Source organism: Triturus cristatus, chromosome 11, assembly GCF_964204655.1.
Source record: "Triturus cristatus chromosome 11, aTriCri1.1, whole genome shotgun sequence".
In the NCBI taxonomy this organism is placed as follows: domain Eukaryota; kingdom Metazoa; phylum Chordata; class Amphibia; order Caudata; family Salamandridae; genus Triturus; species Triturus cristatus.
The window spans coordinates 810,767,243-810,791,467 of NC_140594.1; the positions used below are offsets into that span (position 1 = coordinate 810,767,243).

The 24,225-nt window shown below is 41.1% G+C and overlaps 1 protein-coding gene across 1 annotated transcript in view; it reads left to right on the top strand.

Annotated features, from left to right (window-relative positions):
- The window catches only part of LOC146785466 (period circadian protein homolog 2-like), a 484,700-nt gene that overhangs the window by 244,935 nt on the left and 215,540 nt on the right, over window positions 1-24,225 (top strand). Inside the window, exons 12-15 of the mRNA XM_085634530.1 lie at window positions 5,558-5,692; window positions 10,590-10,701; window positions 19,764-19,917; window positions 22,238-22,359. Of these exons, the coding sequence (XP_085490656.1) occupies window positions 5,558-5,692; window positions 10,590-10,701; window positions 19,764-19,917; window positions 22,238-22,359 (523 nt within the window). The remainder of the gene's footprint in view (window positions 1-5,557; window positions 5,693-10,589; window positions 10,702-19,763; window positions 19,918-22,237; window positions 22,360-24,225) is intronic.

Consider the following 24,225-nt stretch of genomic DNA (forward strand, 5'->3'; position numbering starts at 1 on the left):
TGGCTGAGTGGAGTAATTCCGCTCAGCAGTTTTTGCGGTAGCCTGTCTTAAAGAAGTCTATGGAAAATGCATGTGGATTTTGCATTTTGGGAGACCCTTTTTTTCTCAACCCCCCCCATGATGGATCCCCCAAAACTTTCCATGCACAAACTACTCAAACAATAGCACCTTTTTGGAAGGTTTTGTGGAGATTCATCAGATGATGACAAAGGTATCAGCAACACAAAAACGTGTTTCCTATGGAGCTGATCTAACTACAACTACCTAGGGGCAACGGCGGTCCTAGTTTCCATAGGAAAATCGCTTTTTGTTTTGCAATTAAACTTTGGCGCCGTTTGACGAATCTTCACAAACTTTTCAAAACTAGTTTGCCACTCATTTTAACTGCTAGTTGGAAAGTTTCAGGGTGAATTGCCAATCGGGGGACCAGAAAAAGGGGGGGGGGTCCCAAAATGCATTTTCCCCATGCAATTTCCCTTAGGGATTTTAGACACGTCTACAGCCCGAACCGCTAGATGGAATTTCATGAAATTTCGCAGAAGGATACATTTTGGTCCAGAAAGAGCCCTTTCTGCAATTTTGTGTAAATCCTTTCAGTAGTTTGGGAGTTATTAAAGAAAAAAAAGTATGTATATACAGGGACATAGATGATCCATGGATCCAACAGATCTCATGATGAAATCTGATTGGCTGCCATCACTTTAACCAGGAAGTGGTGACAGCCATCTTGGGACTCAGAACTCAGGCAGAGTCCCCACAAAAACAGAAAAAAAAATCAGAAGGGGACAGGGTAGGAATACCCTTACTCCCTAGGCCTCGGGCTGGGGTCTCATAGGGGCACCGCCTGGGGCCAGAAATTATTTTTTTTCAAATGTTACCACAAATTTGTGTAGGATCCGTGAATCGGTGGTAAAATAATAAATAAGAACAAGCACGGGCTCCTTCACTTGTTTTTTTATACCCCTAGGGGGGTGAATTTATAAATATAATTAGAGTGGGAGCGTGTGTGGCCCCCCTTCCCAGGCTGATTACGGCCTCAGGGATCCCCCCTCTGGGGCCCGGCCAAATATAAGAAAAGGGAGGGGCTGTGTGCCCCCTGCCCAGGTTGAATTTGACCCCAGGGACCCCATCCTCTGAGGTCCTGCCCTAATATAAAGTGGGAGGGTACACACGCCCCCTCTCCCAGGATGATTCCGGGCCCAGGGGCACCATTTCCCAGGGCCTGTCCATCTTTGCAGAGCGATTAATGTCATTGGGGATCCATTCTCTCAGGGCCGTCTCCTGCTATGTTCCGGGGTGCCCAGACGCAGGACATAGTGGTTTCCCTGCCCGCACTGGCCCTTTATTTTGAGCAGTGGTGCAGAGGGATGTGGTCCCCAGGGCCTAACAAGGCTCAGGGAGGGGGGCACGTAGAGGCCCTCCCCTTTCATTAAATAAAAGGCTCTGAGGGATAGTGTTCCCAGGGCCTACTAAGGCTCGGGAAGGGTTGGCTGTGTGACCCCACTCACCTCTATTTTAAGTAGTGGCCCTGGGGGATGGGGTCTAACAAGGTAGTTGGAGGGGTACAACGCAGACCCTAACGATTAATTTGTGTAGGGACCCTGGGGACCCTGGGGATGGGCTCCCCAGTGCCTAATAAGGTTCAGTAAGAGGGGCCATGCTGTTCCCCTTCCCTTTAATTAAAAAATAAATGGCCCAGGGGGATGGGGACCTCAGGGCCCAATAAGGCACGCGTAGAGGGACCACGCACCCCTCTCCCCTTACTAAAAAAAGCCTTGGGGGATTGGGTCCTCAGGGCCTAATAAGGCTCAGGGAGGGAGGCCACGCAGCGCCCTATCCCCTTTCATAAATAAAATGCTCTCGGGGAAGGGGTCCCCAGGGCCTAATGAGGCTTGGGAAGGGTGGCCACTTGGCCCTCTCCCCTTAAAAAAAAAGACCTGTGGGATGGGGTTCCCAGGACCTAATAAGGCTCGGTGAGGGTGGCAGGTGGACCCCTCCTCCTTATAAAGCATAAGGTCCTGTGACTAAACTCAAGGCCATGCACGGCTGGGTGGTTGGCTTTATGTATAGTAATAAAATATCACTTTAAGTTAAAAAAAAACTATTCATTCACTGAAAAAAACAAAGGTTAAAGTAATGCTATAGTTAGGTGTGATAAAAGGATCTGTTTTTGTTGAAAAAAAATAAAACAATTTACTGAAATAAACCAAGGGTTAAAGTGACGTTATTTTAGGTGAATATGTCAGCCATACTATTAATGTTTAGAACTAAAAAAATTCACCAGTTATAGTTAGTAGAGCTAACTATAACTTGCACCCCTGACATGCACCGCTTAGGACCTCATATATTACATCAATCATGACATGTTCTATGACATCATTTATGACATCACTGATGATATCTCAGATTACATCATCGATGACATGATGTTAGTTTGTTTTATAATTTACTTAGTGGCGTGTAACTATCATATTACTTTTCTGCCTGATTTTGTACAGCCTGTGTCCAGCTAATCAGTATCAGTGTTCACAAAATGCATGTGTTTCTAATGTACCATAGGTGTATAGAGATATTGAACAAGTTATTAAATCTTTGTATTGAAGAGTAGTTGACAGTTGATGACTTGCATTAATTATGTTCCACACAAGTTTTTTGGTACTGCAGAAAAAGCTTCAAGCAGGGTAAAGATTCTATGCACTACATTTTAAGTATTGTAAACAGCCTTGAGTTATTCTCAACATGGCAATTTCTACTTAACTTAGAAGACTGTGTGCACCAGGTACTAACCTATGTACATATGTTTGTTTTGCTTCAGAAGATGGGCTATCTGTAAAGCTTTCACCACAGTATGAAGGCTGCAGGTAGCCTAATCTTAAGCACCTTCAGACCTTGGTTATTTTAAGTGTGAGCAAGGTTGTTTCTCAGCAGAAACACGTAGCGAAGAAGCATAATAAAATCCTGATCCTTCAACCCCTGTTGTGTCCTGAGAGTACGTGAGAGTATGTGATTCCGTTCTTCGTAGAATTCGTGGATATATATATATATATAAATATATATATATCAGAAGGAATAGGGAGTAAATCAAAAAAATTATTGTTTCTCGTGATGGCACATGCTGTGTGTGCTAATACTGCCCTCACTCATACAAATGTGTGACATGCTTCATCATAGGGCTGCTTACAATACACGACGGCGTAGCCACGCTCAGGGTGGAGCAAAAGGGTGGGGGAAGACAATACAACAGAGAGAGAGATAATGTCTATCACAGTGGCTGGGAACGACGGTAGTGAAAGTGCAGTGTTGTGTGAGTTAAAACTAGCTCTCAAGTGTCACTGTGCTTAAGACTTCATGGACCCTCTGGCCAGGGTTAAAAATGTGAAGGATGGTGTTGATTTGGGAGATGTAATGTGCTCCTAACACCCCTCCTTTACTGCCAGGTGGTCGACATGTTTCGGTCATGTTTCTGTGCCCCACATATAGGGTCACGCCGGCCTCCCTCAGGACTCTACCTGTCCCAGTGGTTTAATACTCTCACCTCCTGTTGAGATAAGAGGATGCCTAGAAATCTGTAGTTCCGTGTCAAGGAATTTCCTCTATATAAGTAATGAGATTACGAGTTTCATACTATATCGAATTTGAACTGGCGGTGGGCAAGGAGAGACCCCCTCTAGTCACACTTACTCCAAGGATGGTGCTCCTCTAGGATTGCTCGCCTCCATCCACTATGAAGGATACTGACAGAGGGTTTGGGGTAGGTGAGTCCGTACCCTCACCCCTTTGTTTGTATTTTCTAATATATATATAAATACACACATTACTTATATATTTCCACAGTACTGATGTATGTATATTATTTTTTGTGGGTGGGTGCGCGTCCCCCCCTGAACCCTTCCTTAACTCTTGCTAAAGCCCTCACTCCTCCCTTAACTCCTTCTATTTATTCTTAAGTCTTCCCATTTCCCAGTCACTCCCCTCTGTCCTTTCTACATTTGCTACAAAAACTATACTTGCATGTGCGGATTGCGGCAGACACCAACATTGAGGCAGAGATCTCCGCATAGAAAAAAAAAAAAAAAGCGGAAATGGAACCTGTATACATAGGCTTGTGGATACCATTTTGTAGTACATTAGTAGTACTATTATAGTACTACTAAACGTATTACAAAATGGAGTTTTTGAACAGACCCCCTAGGAGATGCACCACATATATGAAGTATAATGGTGCAAAAGCTTGCCTTTCATTGTTGTTGTATCATGCAGAGTGTGTGACTTAGCAATTTGGACAAGAAAGCTTTTTGCAGCAGTATTGGCCTGATTTGCATATGGTTGCTCAACTCATGCATTGGCAGAGATTGTTTAAGAGAAGCTGTAATGGTGTGGTGATCTGCAGACATCAGTGTAACTGCAACAATCCGTATGAAGAGTTAGCTCAAGCACTCTTCATCATATTAAATTCATATCTACCTTATTATTTATCGGCAAGCCACCTTCCATCCATTCCATTCATCTGCATTTTTCTTTCAACATAATGACTTATGAATAGATCTGTGGTGGATGGCATGCTTACTAGGGTCCCTGCTTGCACTTGTGTGTGGAAATGCACTGCTCTTGCTGCACACAGCTTTGGTTTCAGCAGCTTAGAAAGCAGATTTCACACAAGTAAGATGGTGGTGCCAGATGATGATGAGTTGTTACTATGGAGAACGTAGCACCAAGCGTACTTAAACTACCATAGATATCACTGATATTATGTGGCACACACAAAGCAGTGAAGTACCTCATGGTTCTGGTAAGTGAAGAAAGATGCAGAAAGAAGGAGATATTGCAGCTTGGCATATTTGGAAAGGTGTTAATGTATGAGATGGCGAAACTAATGTGTTATAGTAAGGAAGATAGGCCGAGCATCCAGATAATCACAGATGCTAGGCTAGAGAAAGACACCAAAGTCTAAGGAGTGTTTTAGGCATGTGAATCTGTAGTAATGTGTGCATATGTGTTAGGTTGATATTTAAGAGAAGATTTAAGAAAATTCACATTTTACCAGATGTTTTTTAGCATAAATTTTGTATTGTAGATATGGTAAAAAAATATTGCAAATGCACACACTAATACAATTAGAATTTGGTTGTCCGGATACTCTGTCAAAACATGGCAAATATTGCAAGTGCCATAGGCTATAATACACTTGTAATATGGTGGAAGGGACATCCATCAGATTAGTCATGGAGGATCGCATCCTCTAACCTCTAAACTCGAAATAACCGCAAAGTCTGTCCTCTAGGATGAATATGTCAGACACCCAAAATATAAATAATGGATTCCTGTTTTGAAATTGTTTTGTGAAATATGGGAGAGTCTTTGAAATGATTGCATTAGCTGACAAAATATAAATCGAAGAAAGCACAGAGAACTTTTGTAGCCTAATCCCAAATGCATTTTTTATTCATTTGTCCTTTTATGGTAATAGATCCTGAAAAAGGATTGTGTCTTATTAAATGCTTTCCTAATGCTTTGTGATTAAATGCTTCACTGATAATTTTAAAAATATTTATTTTAGCCAGTGCACAATGGTGGTTCAAGTGGCTATGGAAGCTTGGGAAGCAATGGCTCGCTAGAGCACTTGATGAGTGGAGCATCATCCTCAAGTGACGGCAATGGGATGCCCATGGAAGAAGACGAAAAGGAAAAAAAAGTTTGTTTCATTTGTAGCAAAAGTATTCCAACATATACACAGCACACAATGACATGAAATGCAAAGTTACAAGCTATCTGCCTAGCTATGATAAAATAAATTCTACCATTGAAATTATGTCTTAGATAATGATACCCATTTCTGAAATATATGTTACTGTAGTAATGCCTTCCATTTCTATTGTGGATAGTGTTTAAAAATGATTTCAAATTGATGTGAAACATATAAATATTACATAATATATATGCTGGATATTTAAGCATTTTCTGTTTTGTCACAGCTAAAAAACAGCATATTGTCCACTGATTGTTGTTTAGCAATGTCACAATATTATTACTATAACTATCTGTGATCAGTGGCAAATTCTTACCAGATGTTAATAACCCCTGTGGAAGTACTGCCACTTGATAGTTGTTGAACTTCATAGAAATATTTTCACTTATAGCTGGCTCACATGCATGAAAAATAGTTTCTTAAACTTGCTGAAATTCATTAAAATACTATTGTTATAGCTTTGTTGTAGACATAGACACAGACTCTGATTATTATTGATCATACCTCTATTATTGTCAATTACTTTGTTCACTGATGAGGTGCTCATATACCGATATAGTGATCGTTTGGTTACAGTAGATATGTATGATTTGCTGAAGGGGCTATTATATTCTAATAAATAAATCCTCACAAGCGCTATGCACAAATGCAAGATGCTTGCTAAATTTGCTGCTGAAAAATATCACAAAATCAGCTTGAAGAAATCTTTCCCTGCACCAAGAAATATGATAAGTGTTTCCAAGATCACCACACCATAAATTTGGGACAATGTTTCCCCAAACTCTATGAAAGGTCTCAATAAAACTGCCTCTTCTATGAAAGTGTAAATCCTTCTTTGTGATTAACACTTTATCAGAACCTGGATCCATTCTTTCTGAAGGCCATCAACTCCTTCTTGGATGAATTCCCAAAGAGCTTAAAGACTTTCCTAATCACAACCCTCCTGAAATACGCAAAAGCTTATTCTTTGGAACAGCTTTCATGGTTTCACATGCCTCTCATTGTTGCTTGATTATCCAAAGAGAGATGCATGTCATTTTTCATCAGTAGGTTGTCAGACACATTGCTGGGTGAATAATAGTTGGGCTTCACACCATTCTGAAGAACCAACACAGTGGCTCTTTACATCATACATGATTCGCTGCACATTCTTGATGATAGTGAGGTTTACCTACTGATTATGCTTGATCTTTTAGAAGCTTTAGACACAGTGGACAACTGGACTCTCCTCAACACCATGATGATGTTCTTGGGAATTGGTGCCTCTGTCCTAAATTAACCTATCTCTTTTCTACAAGACTGTGCACGGGTGGTCAAAATAGAGGATTTCCAAATGTAACCTGGTCTTATGCTTACTTTATGGGACTGCCACAGCTCAGTTCAGAGTCCCTTTGTGATTTAACTGGAAACATGATCAATAATATCCAATGTGTGGATGATACACAACTGTATCACACTGAAAGCCAATATTTTCTGTTGAGATGTCCTGAGCAAATTCTGAATGACATGGTGTCAAAAGCTGAACAGGGGGAAAAATACAAGAACTTTGTTTGTGTTTTCTTCATCACACCTTGGACTACTCCTCTGGCAATAGGATGTACCCTAATACTTGTATGAAATGCTAACAAAAATAGATTTCATTCTGTAGGGTTCATAAACATGAAAAAAGATTATGATTGGCTCACACCTTCACACTAGTCCGCACATCTGACCCATATATCTTCCTCTTTCCTGAGGGGCCTTTCCAGTTCATTCACTGTCAAAGCTCCCACTATTCGACTCTCACAGTTCTCATTTTTCTGCTCTTAGTCGTACATCAACCTTTACATAGCTGACCTTTCCACCTCTCTGCTCACTTCCTAATTGAATATAAGTTTTACAATCTACTAAATGCATCACACTGCCTATCACAAGTTTTTCTCTGAATGCAGAACAATAAAACAGCTATGCTTGACCCTCTTGTGAAGACCGCACATTAAGTAAAAGCATTTGACATTCTGGGACTTCAAGTGTGGCTCGTTTTTTCATCCTTTCTTTGTTATTTTAGCTTTGGCGACAATAACCAGTCAGATTTAGGTCTTCTCTTCATCTCTATCTGTAAGTTCACCCTTGATCCAGAAGCTAATTCTCACGGTCTTAATGTCCGGTTTGCTATGGCCACTGATTCACTTGCCACCCAACAACTCCTTCACTCTAATCACACCCTCCCCTCTGCTCCTTGGTTTGCTCCTGAAGTGTTAGCCTCTAAAAGACCTTGCACAGAAACTGAATGCATATGGTGTTAATCGTATGATTCTCTGGCAAAAAGGCACTTATAGTGTGGCCCTTGAGTGCATAGAAAGATCATCTGAAAGGCAAAATCTACTCATTACCAAGGCCTCCATAATGCCAGCTACTCACACCACCAACAAACCACTACAAATAGTGAGGAGTGTATCCTATTCTTTGTTTAGCGACAGTGTTGTTACTCCCTCTAAAAGTGTTTGTGACAATGTTTCGGAAAAATCAATGAGATTTTGACCCCTATTATCAAGGAGACTAGTTCATCCTTATATCAAACTGCAGGGATCTAGACTGATAACATTCCGATGACTAACTTGATGTATTTTTATATCTTCCTACTTCCTTAACCGGATTACTTTCTTTATTTCTGGCTTTCATTGTGATGCATGCCCTAAGAGAATTGTGAAAAATGTACAATCTTTGGTTGCTACAGAAACTATGAATATTTGCACCAGCTCTCTTATCGATGGGGTGGTCCTGATTTGCTGCAAGAACGATTTAGCCACTCTCTTGCTTAAAACAAAAAGCACTGCTCTTCACACTCTTTTTCAAGGTCCATGAACTTTCTGCTTCACCGGTGTGCTCTGTGGGAACTATAGTTTACTATGTGATAAGCAACAGGCTAATTAATCAAACTTATGTAATGTAATGGGGTGTCAGTATCTTTCTGTATGTACAGTGCTCTGATATCTTTGGATCACGTTCATGCTTTAAAAAACTCCCAAAATAGGTAACATTCAGTTGACTTCAACATTAATATAAATGAGTTTCTGCTTTTTCCAGTCAAAATGTTATTGATTGCAGTTAACAACTCTCCTTATACTATCTTATCTCTAGAGTACAGATGGTTCACAGAGCAGATGTGCTTATGTCCCTATGGGCCTGATTGCATTTACTTCCTCCAGCCTGTCTTCTTTGGCTCCTCATAGCAAAGAGGACCTTGTTTAAATGTTTTTGTGTCACTAAGTGGCTTTGGTGGTGCCCATACTTTTGAAAAGTGTAATTTAAGAGGTATTATCCCCAAAAAGATTTCGGTGTTCCTCTTCTTTACACCTTCTTTAATTCCCAAGACTAAGGAAGGCCTGATGGGAGGAAGATCTTTATCTTCATCATTCCCAAAAGTTTGGACCTTCCATTTTTTCCTCTACTCTTCTACACACTTGTTGTCCTTTTCAAAACAATTGGAAACCCTACCTCTTACATGTTTGAACTTCGTAGCAGCTGTGTATTTTTATTAGTGATTAATGGCTTCAGCACACCCTGTTCATGGCTAAAAGGATGCTATAAAATGCTTCACATAATAATAGCCCTGTTGTAAATGCGCCAATTCTTGGTGTGTTGTTCAACATTCAGCTCTCTTTCTCACCTAACATGTAGTTCTGAATCTGCTTTCTACCATCCATGTCTTCTAACAGATGTTCTACCCCTCCCTCACTTCTCTGAGAAGATTGCCTCAGTTATTTCAAGAATTGATTGCTAAATTAGTCTCTGTATTGGCCTACACAAGTCAGTCTCCAGATTCCTAAGACCCCACAGTCATTTTTCTAGTCACTGCTTAGAAATAAAAGGGGCATATAATACTTGTTCTGGGTCTCTCTGTTGATTCCCAATAAAGGAAAGAGTAATTTCAAATCTTTCTATATTATCCACAAATCGTTATACAGCAAATTCCTGGATTACTTTGGCAAATTATTCACCACTCATCATCCAACTAGTAATTTAAGGACTGCCATTCAAAACTTACTGGTCCTAAGGCCTATCTGTTACACTAGATCTGGAGAAAGAACTCTACATATACAGGGTTTCTCTTTGTGGATCTCTGTACTTTAGAATGTAAGAGCCGAAGGTGACTTTCAATGAGGAGGTTACTGTAAAACCCATCTATTGAATCTAACTAATGGCTACATATTCCTTGTGTACATGCTCAGATATTAGCCTGTCTTGTTAGATCCTTACCACAAGCCACTTTCATGCACATTATATAGCAGATTTCTGCTTTACTTTGATTTATTGGGGCCTTCCATTTAATCTCTCATCTCACTTTACTGTCATTTTTATTGTCAGTGTTCCTCTATAGCAATTGCCACTGGTAGGATAGCTTATCTTGGTGCCACGTTTTTGGTTGGTCTGTTCCTTATGGTCTTCATTTACTAGACCACCAGTTCCCTTTGTATGTGCCTTCCATTTACTGCCAATTTCAATGCAATCAATGTGTCATCCTAAATAAAGAAAATGAAAAATGTTCTTCTACCTTATGTCCACATCAACAACTTCAATGACTCTGTTAAAAACAAATGCATACAGTACATGTGAAGGCAAAGCAATTGAGTTTTAAATATTTAACTACAATGCAGTAAACAGCTACTGCATCAAAATCAGCACCTAATAGTCCTGAGGCAGGAGTACATAGATTGCTCCAGCGTAAAAAAATGTTGCAAAGTGATGCCATAATTTGATGCCATAAGTGGAGGAGAAAAAATTCCAGTGTAGTCAATGTATTCTATAGTTACTAAGAACAGAAACTTTCTTATGCCTAATGTGCCCAATTGTTGTCTTTTAGAGCACTTTTCAAGAAATCTGCAAAGATGTTCATGTGGTCAAGAATCAAGGACAACAAGTATTTATTGAATCCAGAGTAAAATTGCAACTTAAGAAGAAGAATCAGAGTGCAGGTATGCAAATTACAGCTGCAACTTCGTACCTTTATGAGGCAGATGTTTTTCATCTGTCCCTGACTGTTTTTGTAAATACTTGGCAAACTGATCAATAAGTGTATAACGTTGGTCTAAGGCAAACAATGGATGTGGCTAAGCGACGATATTCTATGCATTGCATCTGAAACGGTGGAACAATTTTATCAAAATACAAACATGAATGATGTCTTCTGCTTGGAATCATCAATCTCCATCCTCATTTTTTGCTTTTCCCCAATTAAGACGCCTTGATAACTGCCCCAGAGAAGTTCTGTGCCAACTTCACACAGCTGCATTGTATTGAAACCATCAAAAAATTGAAATGATCAACTTCCTTCCTTAACCAGAGGGCTCCCCACCACTCATTCATTTCCCCTCACAGGGTCTCCTACTCAAAGGGCTACCCCTGGACAAAAAAGAGGTCAAAGGTACCTTAAAGGAAAGTGACCCACATTCACAAATCGTACCTTAGGATTTTATGAGAAACTGTTTTGGCTTCACATTGGCATGTACTTTGGGGAAAACATTTCTTAAATGGTGCATTTTAAAGTACATAGGGTCTGTAACATTGCAGGAAGTGTGTATGGAATATATGACAACTTTACAGGCTCTAGAGTTTATTAACTAAGGACCGACACTCCGGCCAGATCATCGGCCAAGCCAGCTCTGAAGCATCTTCACTGGCTCCCAGTGAGAGAGCGAGTCAAATTTAAGGCTCTTTGCCTGTCCCACAAACTCTTACAGGATAAAGGCCCCCCCATCCTTAGGAAATTTATCAGGCCCTACAAAGCCACAAGATCCCTTCGCTCTGACGACGAACACCTTATCACCACTTTCAGAGTGAAGAAGGCACGCACTGGCGGAAGGCGCTTTTCTGTGAACGCAGCCCGCCTGTGGAATGCCCTCCCCCGTAATCTCAGGGCTGAACCAGATTACCTCCGGTTCAGAAAACTTCTAAAAACGCATCTGTTTCCCTAATTCTCTCTCTTACCTCAACCTCTTGATTGTCATGATCTTAGCGCTGGGATGCTTATGGGTTACTACGCGCTTTACAAAACCCTAAATAAATAAAACATTTGTAGCTAATTAGTATCAAATATTGCATCTTAAGGCATATTAATTAACCTGCATACCCCAATGTATTTTGGTAGGGGGCAATGAGTTTGAGTTTATGTGGGTGTGCAAAGTATGTGACTTAGCCTGCCTGTGTGCAGTACTGCCCCAACCCCACCAACCTCAGTGCTTATCTGTTTCATCTCTTAATCTTATATCGGGCTAACTATTTGCAAAAATGCCCTCATTGGTAAAAATAAAAAGGGCAAGATCTTCTAGAATTGCTGTTCTTTTAATTCAATTCACTTTAACCTCAATATGTTTATGTCTGTCTTTATTAACTCTACTGTCACCTTTGCTCACAACCATCCAAAAAACAGAACAAAACATTAGCACTCAGTAACTTGACTACTTACAGTCTCGACCTTGCTTAGCTTTTGTACTCCTTTCAATCTCTTTAGAAAGTCTTCAGATTTGCCACAAGTACTAATACAAGCCTCACATACTCATCACTAGCTCTACGGCAGACGCCCAGGTGAAAGGTTCACCTTTTCAAAAAGTAGCTCATACTTACTTGTACCCTGCTGCTCCAATCATCACGTGCCTTATAGGCCTTCATTATGAGAGTCAGGGATATTATGAATTGGTCAGTAACAGGATTTACAGGATAAATCAGGATTACACGTTGTGTGTAAACACTACACTCCTAATTTTTTTCCTGTGCACATTTAATCTGGAAAAATCTTTAGAACTCTTTCAAGGGCAACAGGCATGCAATGTAGGGAAAATATGCAGGAATCTGTGTAAAGTGCCAACTTCAACAAAAAATGCAGCACCCACAAATCATTACACCGCACGGTATTGGGATTTATGCTTGCTGTAACTACATTGAGAGTCCTGTGAGTCTTGATTTGATTATAATGATTGGCATAGTCTAGACTTCTGTTTTATCACCCTATCACTAATCAGCACCCCCATTTCATAATTGCTTCTTAAAGTCTGTCAGCTTAAACCTCTTCTTTTTCCCTAGATACATAAGCACTAAAACCTTCAAAACAGTCATCAGTAATAGTCTGCTACTGATTTAACATAGCCTTCGTCTTTGCTGTCATCAACATGGAACTACGAATGACTATCCCTAGCACCTAGTGTTGTAACTGCTTAATTGTTTGTTGTTCATTTCCTGCCAAACACTTTCCATTACCACTTGTTTATGTCACTACAATTATTTGAGCTATTGCCTACTTGCTGCTTCCGTACACTCAGAGATCAGAATCCTCATGAACAAATTAACATATTACTCTCTGAGGATGGTTTTCATATGAGATTGCAAAGAACTTTTGTGTGATTTTGTAATGCATTGTGGGTCAAGACCCTCTTTGGCACAAGACTATTTACATCTGTTTTTGTGTGATGGTTGTTACTTCTATGTCTATACAAACAAGGGGTTTACTGTTCCTAATAGGACACCAATTGTGTCTATCGAAAGAAGAGGGTAGAGTGGATAGCTAGATACTGTGCCAATCATAAGAGGACAGTCAACAAGATTGTCTCTTATTTCCCTCACATATCCCTGGGGATGTCATGCTTCTTCATCGGGGGGTGCTCCTCATCGGGCCGGAGCTGCAATGCTCAACGGGTCCCCCGAAGGGTCACTTTAGTGGAGATCTTTTTATTTCGCCTTTTGATGTGTGTGTCCTAATGGGGGTCATGAGAAGTGAGTGTTAGACTAAACACTTAAAACTGGCTAGGGGATATCCCTAGGGTTTTAATATGCTGATTACCCTGTCAGAGTAAAAAACCCATAGGTTAGTGTTACCTATGGGGTAATAATGACCCATAGAAGCTAAAAAAAGAATAAGGCCGACATGTTTCGCACCTAAAATTGTGCAAATTGATCAGGACCGAAGTGAATATAAGTTATTAATGGGTCAACCCCAATCTTAGACGCATAATGAGCGGTCACCCTTTCTTTTTGTAGGGTGGTACCTGCTTGTGATAAATATCACCGTTGGTTCGACCTAGATAGCTAATTCTTCTAAAGAACAAGCTTCATAGGCTAGTGCACAGTGACCCGCCCTGTTACGGAGGTTTTGCCGGGTGTGCATCTCGCTACACCTACTCTCGACCATGCATGCCTGAATGTTACTTCTATATTTGCCATTTTAGCAGCCTGAAAATGCAAAGTAAAAAAATATTTTTAACAGCATAGATACTCTTCATATAAAGTACTGCTCGTTTCTTGTTCTTTTATATTTCTTAGCATTTTGGCTTAACTCTTTTACTGTTTTTTGTGTGTAGCATTCCTGATACAAACTGAGGAGTACACTGCTTGGCAGTCAAGCAGGGATAGTTTCCACCAATCTGAATGGGAGTTTAAAGCATATTAGTCAATATGGGGGCCTAGAAAGGGATCCCAGTTTACACTGAAAGATGCCAGGGTGTCATTGTATCATACGTTATCATTCCAAGCATATGAATGATTTTGTTACATCCGTGTTGGAGCTATGTTTGTAAATATTTTGGTGCCTCATATACTAACCACTCCCTTTGCACCATACCTCAGCACTGTTTTGTCGTGGAGTTAGGTGCCTATTTGGACCCATAATATTTATAATCATTTCTTGCCATGGAAAACGCATGGGACAGCAGCGACTTGTTGGCCTTGTAATAGGTGACATATGGTGCAGACAATCTTTTTAGTGGTGTGCAGGGGATTCCTTGCTGATAGATATCCACATGAGTTAGGAGGCCTTGATTGTTGGGAATTTGCAATGCAACATGGATGCATTGGGATTTCTTAAATTTAAATATATAGGAACCTCATTAACTTGTTATGGGATACCACCACTTAACACAAGCATATTGATCCTTATACTTTTTAATTCTGCTCACCTGTATGTTTAGTTTTAAACACCTTGTAGTAGTTTGCAAATAAGTTGACCCATTCCACTATTCTATTACAACTGATTACTGCATCTTATCAGAAGTAGGGAATGGTTTGTGATTAGTTTACCTGCTTAAAGATGTAATGCCTCACAGTGCAGCTCAATAGAAACTGGGGACTCGATTTAGAGCTTGCTGGACAGGGAACTCTGTCATAAATGTAACAGCGTAGGTTTCCTGTCCACTAAACCTTTTTGTCAGCCCACTCAGTTATGAGTTGGGTGAACTATTCATTTTTTAATGGTGGCTCTCTCGCTGGCTTCACCTTTGGAAGACTTACTCTGGCAGCCAAGGGATTAAGGGCTGTCTGAGTAAAGACATCAGTCTGCCCACCCTATTTAGATGGGATCATCTGCTGGCCTTTTGTTCAGTCCGTCAGAAAAAAGAAAAAAAGGACAAATAGTTTTTAGAAAAGAGATTATTAGTTGTTAGTATTTTTTTTGTTTTTCATAGACAAACTCCCACTTTGAGAATTCGTTTCTGAAAAATAAACAAGTTTGGTTCACAGTTGCCAACAAGACGGTGAATTTGCATCATACTTTCAGTGCCTTCGCAGGAGCCTCTGTGACAGTGGCTCTAGTGAATGCAGAGAGATGACTACAGGCCATCCGTAATCTCTAATTATGGCGGGCCCCTAACCATCATTGTGGAAGATGTAATGCCCTCTACAACCATGACAGAGAGAGTAAAAATCATGATACACCAAATCAGACACTAAGGGCATCATTATGATGCCGGGCGGTTGGACCGCTGCCTGCCACCACAGCGGTCCGAGGACCGCTCGACAGGCAGGCGGCGGTCTGACCGCCCAATTTGCATGCGACAACCAGGTGGCAGTCGGAAAGCTCTGCTGAGCCCATGAAAAGACCTGCAGCAAAAGCTGCAGTGTAAACATAGCACTATCTGAACAGTCACTCCTCGTGTGCCAGGCACCGGTGTGTGGATGCTTGTGGGGGTGTCACATGTGCTTCCAGGGCTACTAAACAGTGCCCACCAGTGATGAGGGCCATGTTTGGGGCCCTTAAATTCCATTTCCAACAGGATTTTCATGAAAGTCGGACTGCCATAAAAAGGCTGTTGGAAAGGTACATTGTAATCCCGACGGCGGTTCCTGTCTCGAAACTGCTTTCATTGAAGACTACGATTCCGACAGCTGCCCCATCGAGATTAGTCGATCCTGTTGGAAGCGGCAGTCTTTCCCCCGACCTTTAGGGTCCGACTGCCTGCATTGTAATGCGGCCGTGGACCTACGGCCTGTCTGTTGGGTGGACCGCCACTGACGGCCTGTCGGTGGTGGTCCGCCTGACATCATAATAAGGCCCTTCGTTTTTTTGTTAAGTAGATGCAGTGAAGTGTCAGTGCGACGATCTTTCCATATCAAAATACATCAAAACATTTTTATTGTTTAAAGCCACGCCATATACATTCAGATGCAGCCCGCGCCAGTGCCTTTCAGATGTGGTGGCGAAGAGTGAGAAAATGAAGGCCATAGGGCCTGTAAGTCAAGATTGATGGGACTTCAGATCCAGAGAGTTGCTTATTTATATCCATTCATTAAGGCTAGAAATGCTCTTATAATTATGGCCAAAGTTTAAAAAAACTAAAGGTGGCTGGCGGTCTTCAGACAGCTGGGAGAGACCAACTTTTACACTCTGAACATGTGTGTGTCTGACTGATTGTTAAATATTCTAAATCTTAGCAGATATAGAATTGGCCCACTTTCTTCGTTTTATAGTTACCTGTTAATCCTATATGAGTCAATGGGTACAGTGCTTAATTTGTGCTGGTGCTTTCCGGTGCTCAGCACCGGCACTTATTTCACCAGGCCGGGTCTATACAATTGTTCTCCTCCGGCAGATCGATGGCCCGGTAATTATTTAAATAAATGCCTGCTCTCCTTCTGTGGCTGCTGCCTGGTATGTCCTCATAGGAAGTCCACCCTGGCCCAGGCATACTGAAAATACGTGGCGTCATCACGTTAGTGATGACACTGCAGCAGATCGTGCCTGCCTTTCACGGAACATTGTTTCATTTCCGTTGAGGAATGGCTGAAGGCAGGCTTTCGTCTGAGCTGGGGCGTGGCAGGCTGGAAGTATGCAGGACTGCCAATAAACATTGTACAATGTCCAGCAGAAGTGAATATATACGAGCGCCGGCAATCAGGTATAATTTGTATACATTTGATTTACTTCCTTCATAAAAGGAACAATAGCCCGAAAGGGCATGCCATTATTTTATGTACGTGCTGGCAGGCGGGGAGCGACACGATGACATGAAAAGAAAGGACAATTCGAAATAAAGCATCCTTTGTGCTCCCGAGAATCACTCTGCACCCAGACTCACCAGATGCGTTCCTGGAGTAGAGGATGGAGGAACGATCTTGGGAGATGTTTCACAGAGAACCCTATGATTTTGTGGTTCAGGAGACGTTGGTGAGTGCCTAGGGTGTGGGGGAAAAGTTGGTAGGGTAGCCTGGCTCTTTGCAACCCCTGCTTTTGCAATATTATTTCAAAAGCAGTTAGTTAAACCAAACAAATTTACCCCGGAGTAAGTGATCTCCGGTCAGTTCGGCGTGCCGCTACATGCCCAGCCCCGGCGCAGCCAGCAGGACAGCTGAGTTGCGTTAATGAGGCCACACACTAAAAACACAGACTAACATCCAGGGCGGCAGAGAGCACCAGGCATTTATTGGGGGGCAAGAGGTTGAGAGACACGCACACACATAGTGCAGCAGCTCAGTGAGCCAGAAAGCTGTGATATTTCAAGTACTTTGCAGCAAGCGCTAAAACATAAGACACATTTTATTATTAACACTCTCCAGAGGCGCACTGACACTGTTGACATTTAACTTATGTAAATTGCGAAATAAAGCATCTTTTGTGCTCCCGAGAACCGCCGTGCACTCCTAGGTCAAGACAACTCATTCAAGTTCAAAGTTGTTGACGTTAGCACATTTATTGCACGCACAAAGTTCACTTTGACTCATAATCTCTCAAAGTTCTCTTGAAGTTCCCAGTCATGTGCTTAAAATTCGTTTCAGCTCTTTAGGCAGTGCATGCCTCAGCCCATTATTTACTCAAAGTTTGCGTCTGCACATCACTTGCGGGCTCGCTTTTTCTCGTTGTTTGGACAAGCTTGGCTTTAGTGCCTCATTGCGCAAAGTTTGGTTTGGCTCATCACTTACTGTTAATCGGGTGCTTCGCCTACCGCCCTTGCTTATCCTGCATTTTCTGCAGCTGCGCAGTCGAGATCACAAGCCTGTTAACTTTACCAGCCCCTGGTTGGCAGAAGTCGATAGTGTTTCGCACATGGGGTTTGAGACCCCGAATCTGAAGCCTTTGTGAGCTTGGCCTCGATGTTGGCTCTCCTAGAGTCGTCCTTCCAGGGACTGGTTGCTCTGGCCAAGAAGCAATAGACGGATTATGCCTTAAATCGGTGGCAGGGTCTGGTCTGCCAGAATGGGGGAGCACTGTGTTCACTCTGAAAGAACTAGGCCTTAGAACTAACAATGGCTTGTGTTCTCACAGTGCATGCGCAAATGGCACGCCCCCAAGCTAGCCACTCAGTGATAGGGTGTCCAAATCGCTATTGTGTGTCTTGGACAGCACAGCTATGCATTCATGAGGCTGGCCAGGAACGATGCAGCCCTGTCACCTCGCAACTTTACATAATTAATTACTCTATTTTTAATAAAGCAGAGGTGTACTCTTTTCTTGCTGTTCCTCACTATCTGCTTTTCTTCCTACTCTTCACACCTTACTGCTTCCCTTCTTTCCATTCTTCTTTCACTGTCTGCCCTACGTCCAGTTTCCTCTTAATCACCACCTCCCCTCATTATCTGCTTATTTTGCACCTTCTCATCTTTCCCTTGCACTCTCTTTTCATGCACCTCACTTCTGTCTGCTCTTCTTCGCTTTCTCCTCTTTCCTTTTTTCTTTCTCATCATGGTCTACTCCAGTATTCCACTCCCTATCTTTGCTTTCCTCACTTCTCTTCACATTCTTTGTCTACCGTATCTATCTTTGCCTTCAGACCTCTCCTTCCTCACTCTCCCTTTTGTATGTTTCCTTCTTGCACATTTCTTTATATCCACTCCAGGAATCAGTTTTTGTTCTCAGGATCAAAAATTTTAATCTGGGTATGCAACTCAGTCTTTCATCTTTCTGAGGTCGATAAAATTTGTGCCTATAAGCTGGATAACATTTTAAATTCTGTGTCAAGGCCCCCTTTGGTGAATATGTGCTTTACAAACATACATGGTATGGTAAGCACACAAATGTATTTTAATATTTTGTTTTTCAATTTCTTTGCAATATTACACTGTCATTATTCTCTCTGTCCCTACTTGACCCAGTACCTTTCAAACTTGTATCCTTTCCCCTGACCTCCTTTTTTTTCTTCATCTCATCTTTTTCTTTTCCCTTTTTCTCTTCCTCAGCACCTCTAGCCATGCCTCCTTTCCCCTCTTGCTTCCTTACACCCTCATTCCATTCTTGCTTTCTTCCTTACACCCTCATTCATTCCCCATCCTTCCTCCCCTGGTGCATTTATTCCTCTTCCTACATTCTTTCCTTACTTTCTTTTTTCCTGCTCCTTCCTTCACCTCTTCTTTAATGTCCTCCTTTCTTATCATCAACCCTTCCTTATGCTGCTCTTGCTCCTCTCATTTCTTCTTTCTATTTATCCATCACACATCATTTACTTCCTTTCTCCCTCTATTCCTTCATTTCTTGCTTTCACATTCTTTTCTTATTTCTTTGTACATCACACCAATCCCCCGAGAGGGTATCCAGGCACTTGGGCAGGTGTGAGGTCCCAGAGTTGCTTATGTGAAGAGCCAGGTCTTCAGCTTCTTGCGGAACTCAAGATGTGAGGAGGTGGCTATGAAGTGTTGAGGCTTGTGGATGTGTGTGGAACCAAAAAAGGAAGTGGGTGCCGCCTCTTGGAGAAGTGGGCGTACCCGAGAAAGTGGGTGTGAGCACCTGCACTTAATATTTTACAAATTAAGCACTGAATGGGTATACATCTGTTTATTGATACAGAGAAGAAGAGCAGCCTTGAAGATCAAACTCAAGATTTCATCAGTCCAACAGGAACTGATGCTGGATGTGAATCCGCTCAGAAGAGGATTGATGTGACCGGCAAACAGTCTTCATACTCCTATCAGCAGATCAACTGTCTAGACAGTGTTATCAGGTAAGCAGCATAACATTTTAAAAAGTAAACTTTTTTTGTTTGAATCTTGAGACTTTTCTGGAAGGCAAACTTTGTATCTGTACAGTTTAGATTTAAGTTACAGCTCTAAAGTGATTTGTCCATTTTTTCTCATGAACAGAAATTTAAATACTTGTTTTAGACTTTATTATTACTACAACATCCTTAGATATATTTCAGCTTTTTTCTGAAAGAAATTGGTGCTCCATACATCACTTTTTTTCAGACAAAATGCCAGTATTCCATGGAGAGTATTTTAAATTGATGCAAATTTCATAATATCACTAAAGTCAAGTTAGTAAACTTCGGATGCGTAAAAGATGGAGACTCTGTGATGGTGGCTCCTGTGAACACAGAGATATCACCTCTGGCTGGTAGTAATGTCTAAATATGGTGGGCCTCTGTCAATCAGTGTGGTAGGTGTAATCTCCTCAACCACCCTGACTGAGAGCATTAAGATCGGCATAAATTAAATCAGACCCTAAATGTTTTCCAGGAGTAGGTGCAGAACAGTGTCAATGCAACAGTTTTACCATATCTAAATACATTAGAACATTTTTATTGTGTGCAGGCTGACTTTGTATCTGTGCAGTTTGCATTAAGGTTACTACTTTATGGTTATCTGCTAAATTTGTCTTCTAAACAGGATTTCAAGTACCTTTATGCCCACAAAATGGCAGTATACCATGTGGAGTATTGTAAATTGATGCAAAAGCCAAATTATCACTAAAGACAAGTTAGTAAACTTAGGTTGGGAATAGAATCCAAAATAGTTTTCTTAGGGTCCCATAAATCAAAAATGCATTCACATGATAATTTCATGAATAGAACGTGTTCAAAGAAGTATAATACAGTACAATTTATAACCCCATGAAACGAGTGTCAGGCTTCCTCAAAAGTGAGCAAAAATATATATGCACAACCAAATGACTAAAACCATCAACCTTCTTCGCAACAGAAGGTACACAATATATAACGTCCTAAATCATGTGTAAAAGTATAAAGAATCAAACTATCCAAAACAGTCTAATACAGTTTATGAGAGCCTTACACTGAGACAATTTCAAAACAACTTTGCCTTACTAGCCATGGGTTTAGTAAGTATCTAAAAATTCAAATGGCATCTGACAAATGTCAATATTTGTCTCAACCCCAGTTTGCTAATTAAATTGGCCACTTTACATCTACTACAGTCTGTGGATGTCTTTAGTGGCACTATCTATTTCTTTCATTGTAAGGAATAAAGAGTTCAAGAAACATGGAGTAAAAGCTCAGATTCCTCTACTTTAACACCAGCATTGTGAGGAGTGACAAATAACAACATATCTTAGTAGATATGGTTTTTCACTTTCTCTTTGAGGCAACTCAGCAAATCAACTTTGGTTGATGTGGTGCAATCCATCACATTTTAGTAAATTTCCACCTTGTTGTGTAAGTTGAGGTAAGGTTTTGCAGGAATTTCAGACCTATTCCCTTTTGAGGTTTATAGACCATGCCTAGCAGTTTGAATTTGGTCTTCTTTGCCACCAGGGGCTAAAGATGATCTTTCATTGCTGGTGTGATGAGTTCGGACCAGATATGACCTGCATAGTCATTTTGAGATAAAGTGAGAGAAGATTTCGAAAACAAAAGGAACAAGGTTGACAAAGATTAAATACATACATGTATTGTAAATATTTCTTAGCAGTAGGATCAAGATAAGGAGTTTTATTGGTTTTAGGTAGTTCAGCAGATTGGTCTGGAGAATTTAGTCAGCTTCTACCAAGGCACTGGCTTAACGTTAATGAAGGAAGTTCACCAGATGTGGTATACTGGGGAGTAATTTAGTACCATATTTTTATTAGGAGGGCATTTTGAATTGCACAGCAAGGCAGGCCCAGACACTAGGGCCCCGATTATAAGTGCACCATTTATTGGTGCCTCCCAGGTGCAATTTGAGTACCTGATAAATAAAGATGGCAAGGGGTTTGATATTTGTACACTATTACGCTTTGCACACCTTGGAATTGGTACATGTCCTGTTTTGAAGTGTGCACACAGCGAAAGGGTACTATTTACACTCCTGCTTTTCTCCATTTTTTAACTGGTAGAAATGGCACTTATAAGAAACCCCAACATGAGTGACTTGTGGACCTTTGTAATCCTGGGTGAAACACAAATCTGGGTTTGTGCCCCAATTAGGACTAGCACTCCAGTAGAAATTAGGGCTTAAATGTCCCTAAGAGCAATTGAGTAATTAAAGCCGTTTGAACTGATTGTGTTATATGTCCTTGTTCCTCTGTTTCCTTTCTGAATTCTGCAGATATTTAGAGGGTTGCAGCTTGCCTGTGAAGAGGAAATGTGAGTTAATGTCAACTACTGCTCCGCCCCTTGCTGACTTTAAGAAGCAGAGTAGATCAGATATCACCACAAAACGCTGTCGAGGTATTTATATTATTTTCAAATCTGCTACTTTTAAGCACATGGACAGTGTTCGAGAAGGTGTTAGGAAATTCTTGAGGGAAATAATCAAATTGACTTTTTTAATATTTTTTTTTGTTTCGTAATTCTTTATTAGACATTAAAGAACATATCGACATAAGCAACACACAGTATAACAAACTCACATGGCCTGTTGTCATTACAGATATCTGCGTGTAATTAAATGAAGGAATTACTCAGGGTAAGGGGATGGAGTGAGGGAGTTGAGGGTACAGCAGAAAGAGGAAGCAAAAGACAAGAGGAAGAAAGGGGAAGGGAGGAAAAGGAGGAAGATAAGGAGGGGGGAGGATCTATTGCGTATCAAGGTCGGATAGGTAGACGATGTTCTTAGAATGTAACCATGGGGTAAATAGTGCGGGGGAAATCCCCACATTGGGGTCTGTGGAAAAGAATAAAGTAGTAGGGGGATTGAATACAATCAGTGGAAGGGGTTGTCCGTCCATCCGAAGATGTCATACATTGACGCAGTAGGTTGAAGTGGTAGATATTCCCAGAAGTGTGGGGGTAGACAGACGTGTTATAGGACTAGACTGGGTAAGGAACATGCTGTGTGTAGTGTCCAGCACCAATCAGCATATAAAGTTGCAGGGTGAATTAGTAGTAGTGAAAGATGAGTGAGGTGACTGGGAGAATTAGAATCCTGTTTTGGAATATTGCTGGCCTGCAGTCAAAAGTAGATAATACCATCTGGACTGATTTCATATATAGCTTCGATATCCTATGTTTCCAGGAGATATGGTTACTGGATAAAATTGATATAGATGGATATAAGACCTTCCACACACAAGCTGAACAGTCAGTACATGGGAGACATAAAGGAGGGATCTGTGTATATATCTCAAATATGCTACATGTTAAAAAAAATTGAAATTATAAAAATTACAATATATTATCAAATTGTTGCCATCTACTTGAATTCAAATGTAATAGTGCGGATAGTTAACTTTTACAACAACATTGAAAGGGGACAAATGGGTGACACTTTAAATTCACTTTGTAATGAATTAAATGAAAAAAGGTCCCGAACGGTGTTGATATGATTGCTCTTTGGGGTGGTGATTTTAACACTAGCATTTGTTCACAGGCAGAATGCGGGTCGTGTGGTGTATACGAGGAAGAAAGAGATCTTATGTTCCACTTTGTGCATTCTGAGAGGGGGGAGAAGGTTAATGATATAATGGCTACACATGATCTGGGCTTTGCAAATATGTTGTGCTCCCTGCCTGTCAATTTCATTCATACATTTATTGGCAGGGGTTTTGAATCCTTAATTGATTTTATAATTGTACATATTCTTTACCTATGCGGACGATACCCAGCTAGTCGTTGCCTTGAATCAAACTCATATACAGACTAATAATAACATGAAGGACTGTTTAGAAGCAGTTGCTTCTTGGATGACCTCATCCTGTCTTAAATTAAATGGGGACAAGACTGAGCTGATGCTCTTGGGCAACTCTCCCAACACCATCAATAACTCCTTCTGGCCAGCATGCCTTGGACCGACTCCCACTCCCAAGGACTCAATTAAGAGTCTGGGTATTTGTCTGGATAAGTCTCTTAACTTCACCCACCAGGCAGCTAAGCTCTCAGCTACCTATGTTGGCATACTTAGGCTCATCCGAAAAATCCTTCCTCTACTTCCCTTTAAAGCCAGACAAATCATGACCCAAGGCCTCATACTTTCTTGTTTAGATTTTGGGAATGCCCTCTATTTGGGGGCTCCCCAGGCTACGCCTAATAAGCTTCAGGTCATTCAGAACTGCGCAGCACGAATGCTCTTGCAGATTCCCCGCCATTTGTCAGTAA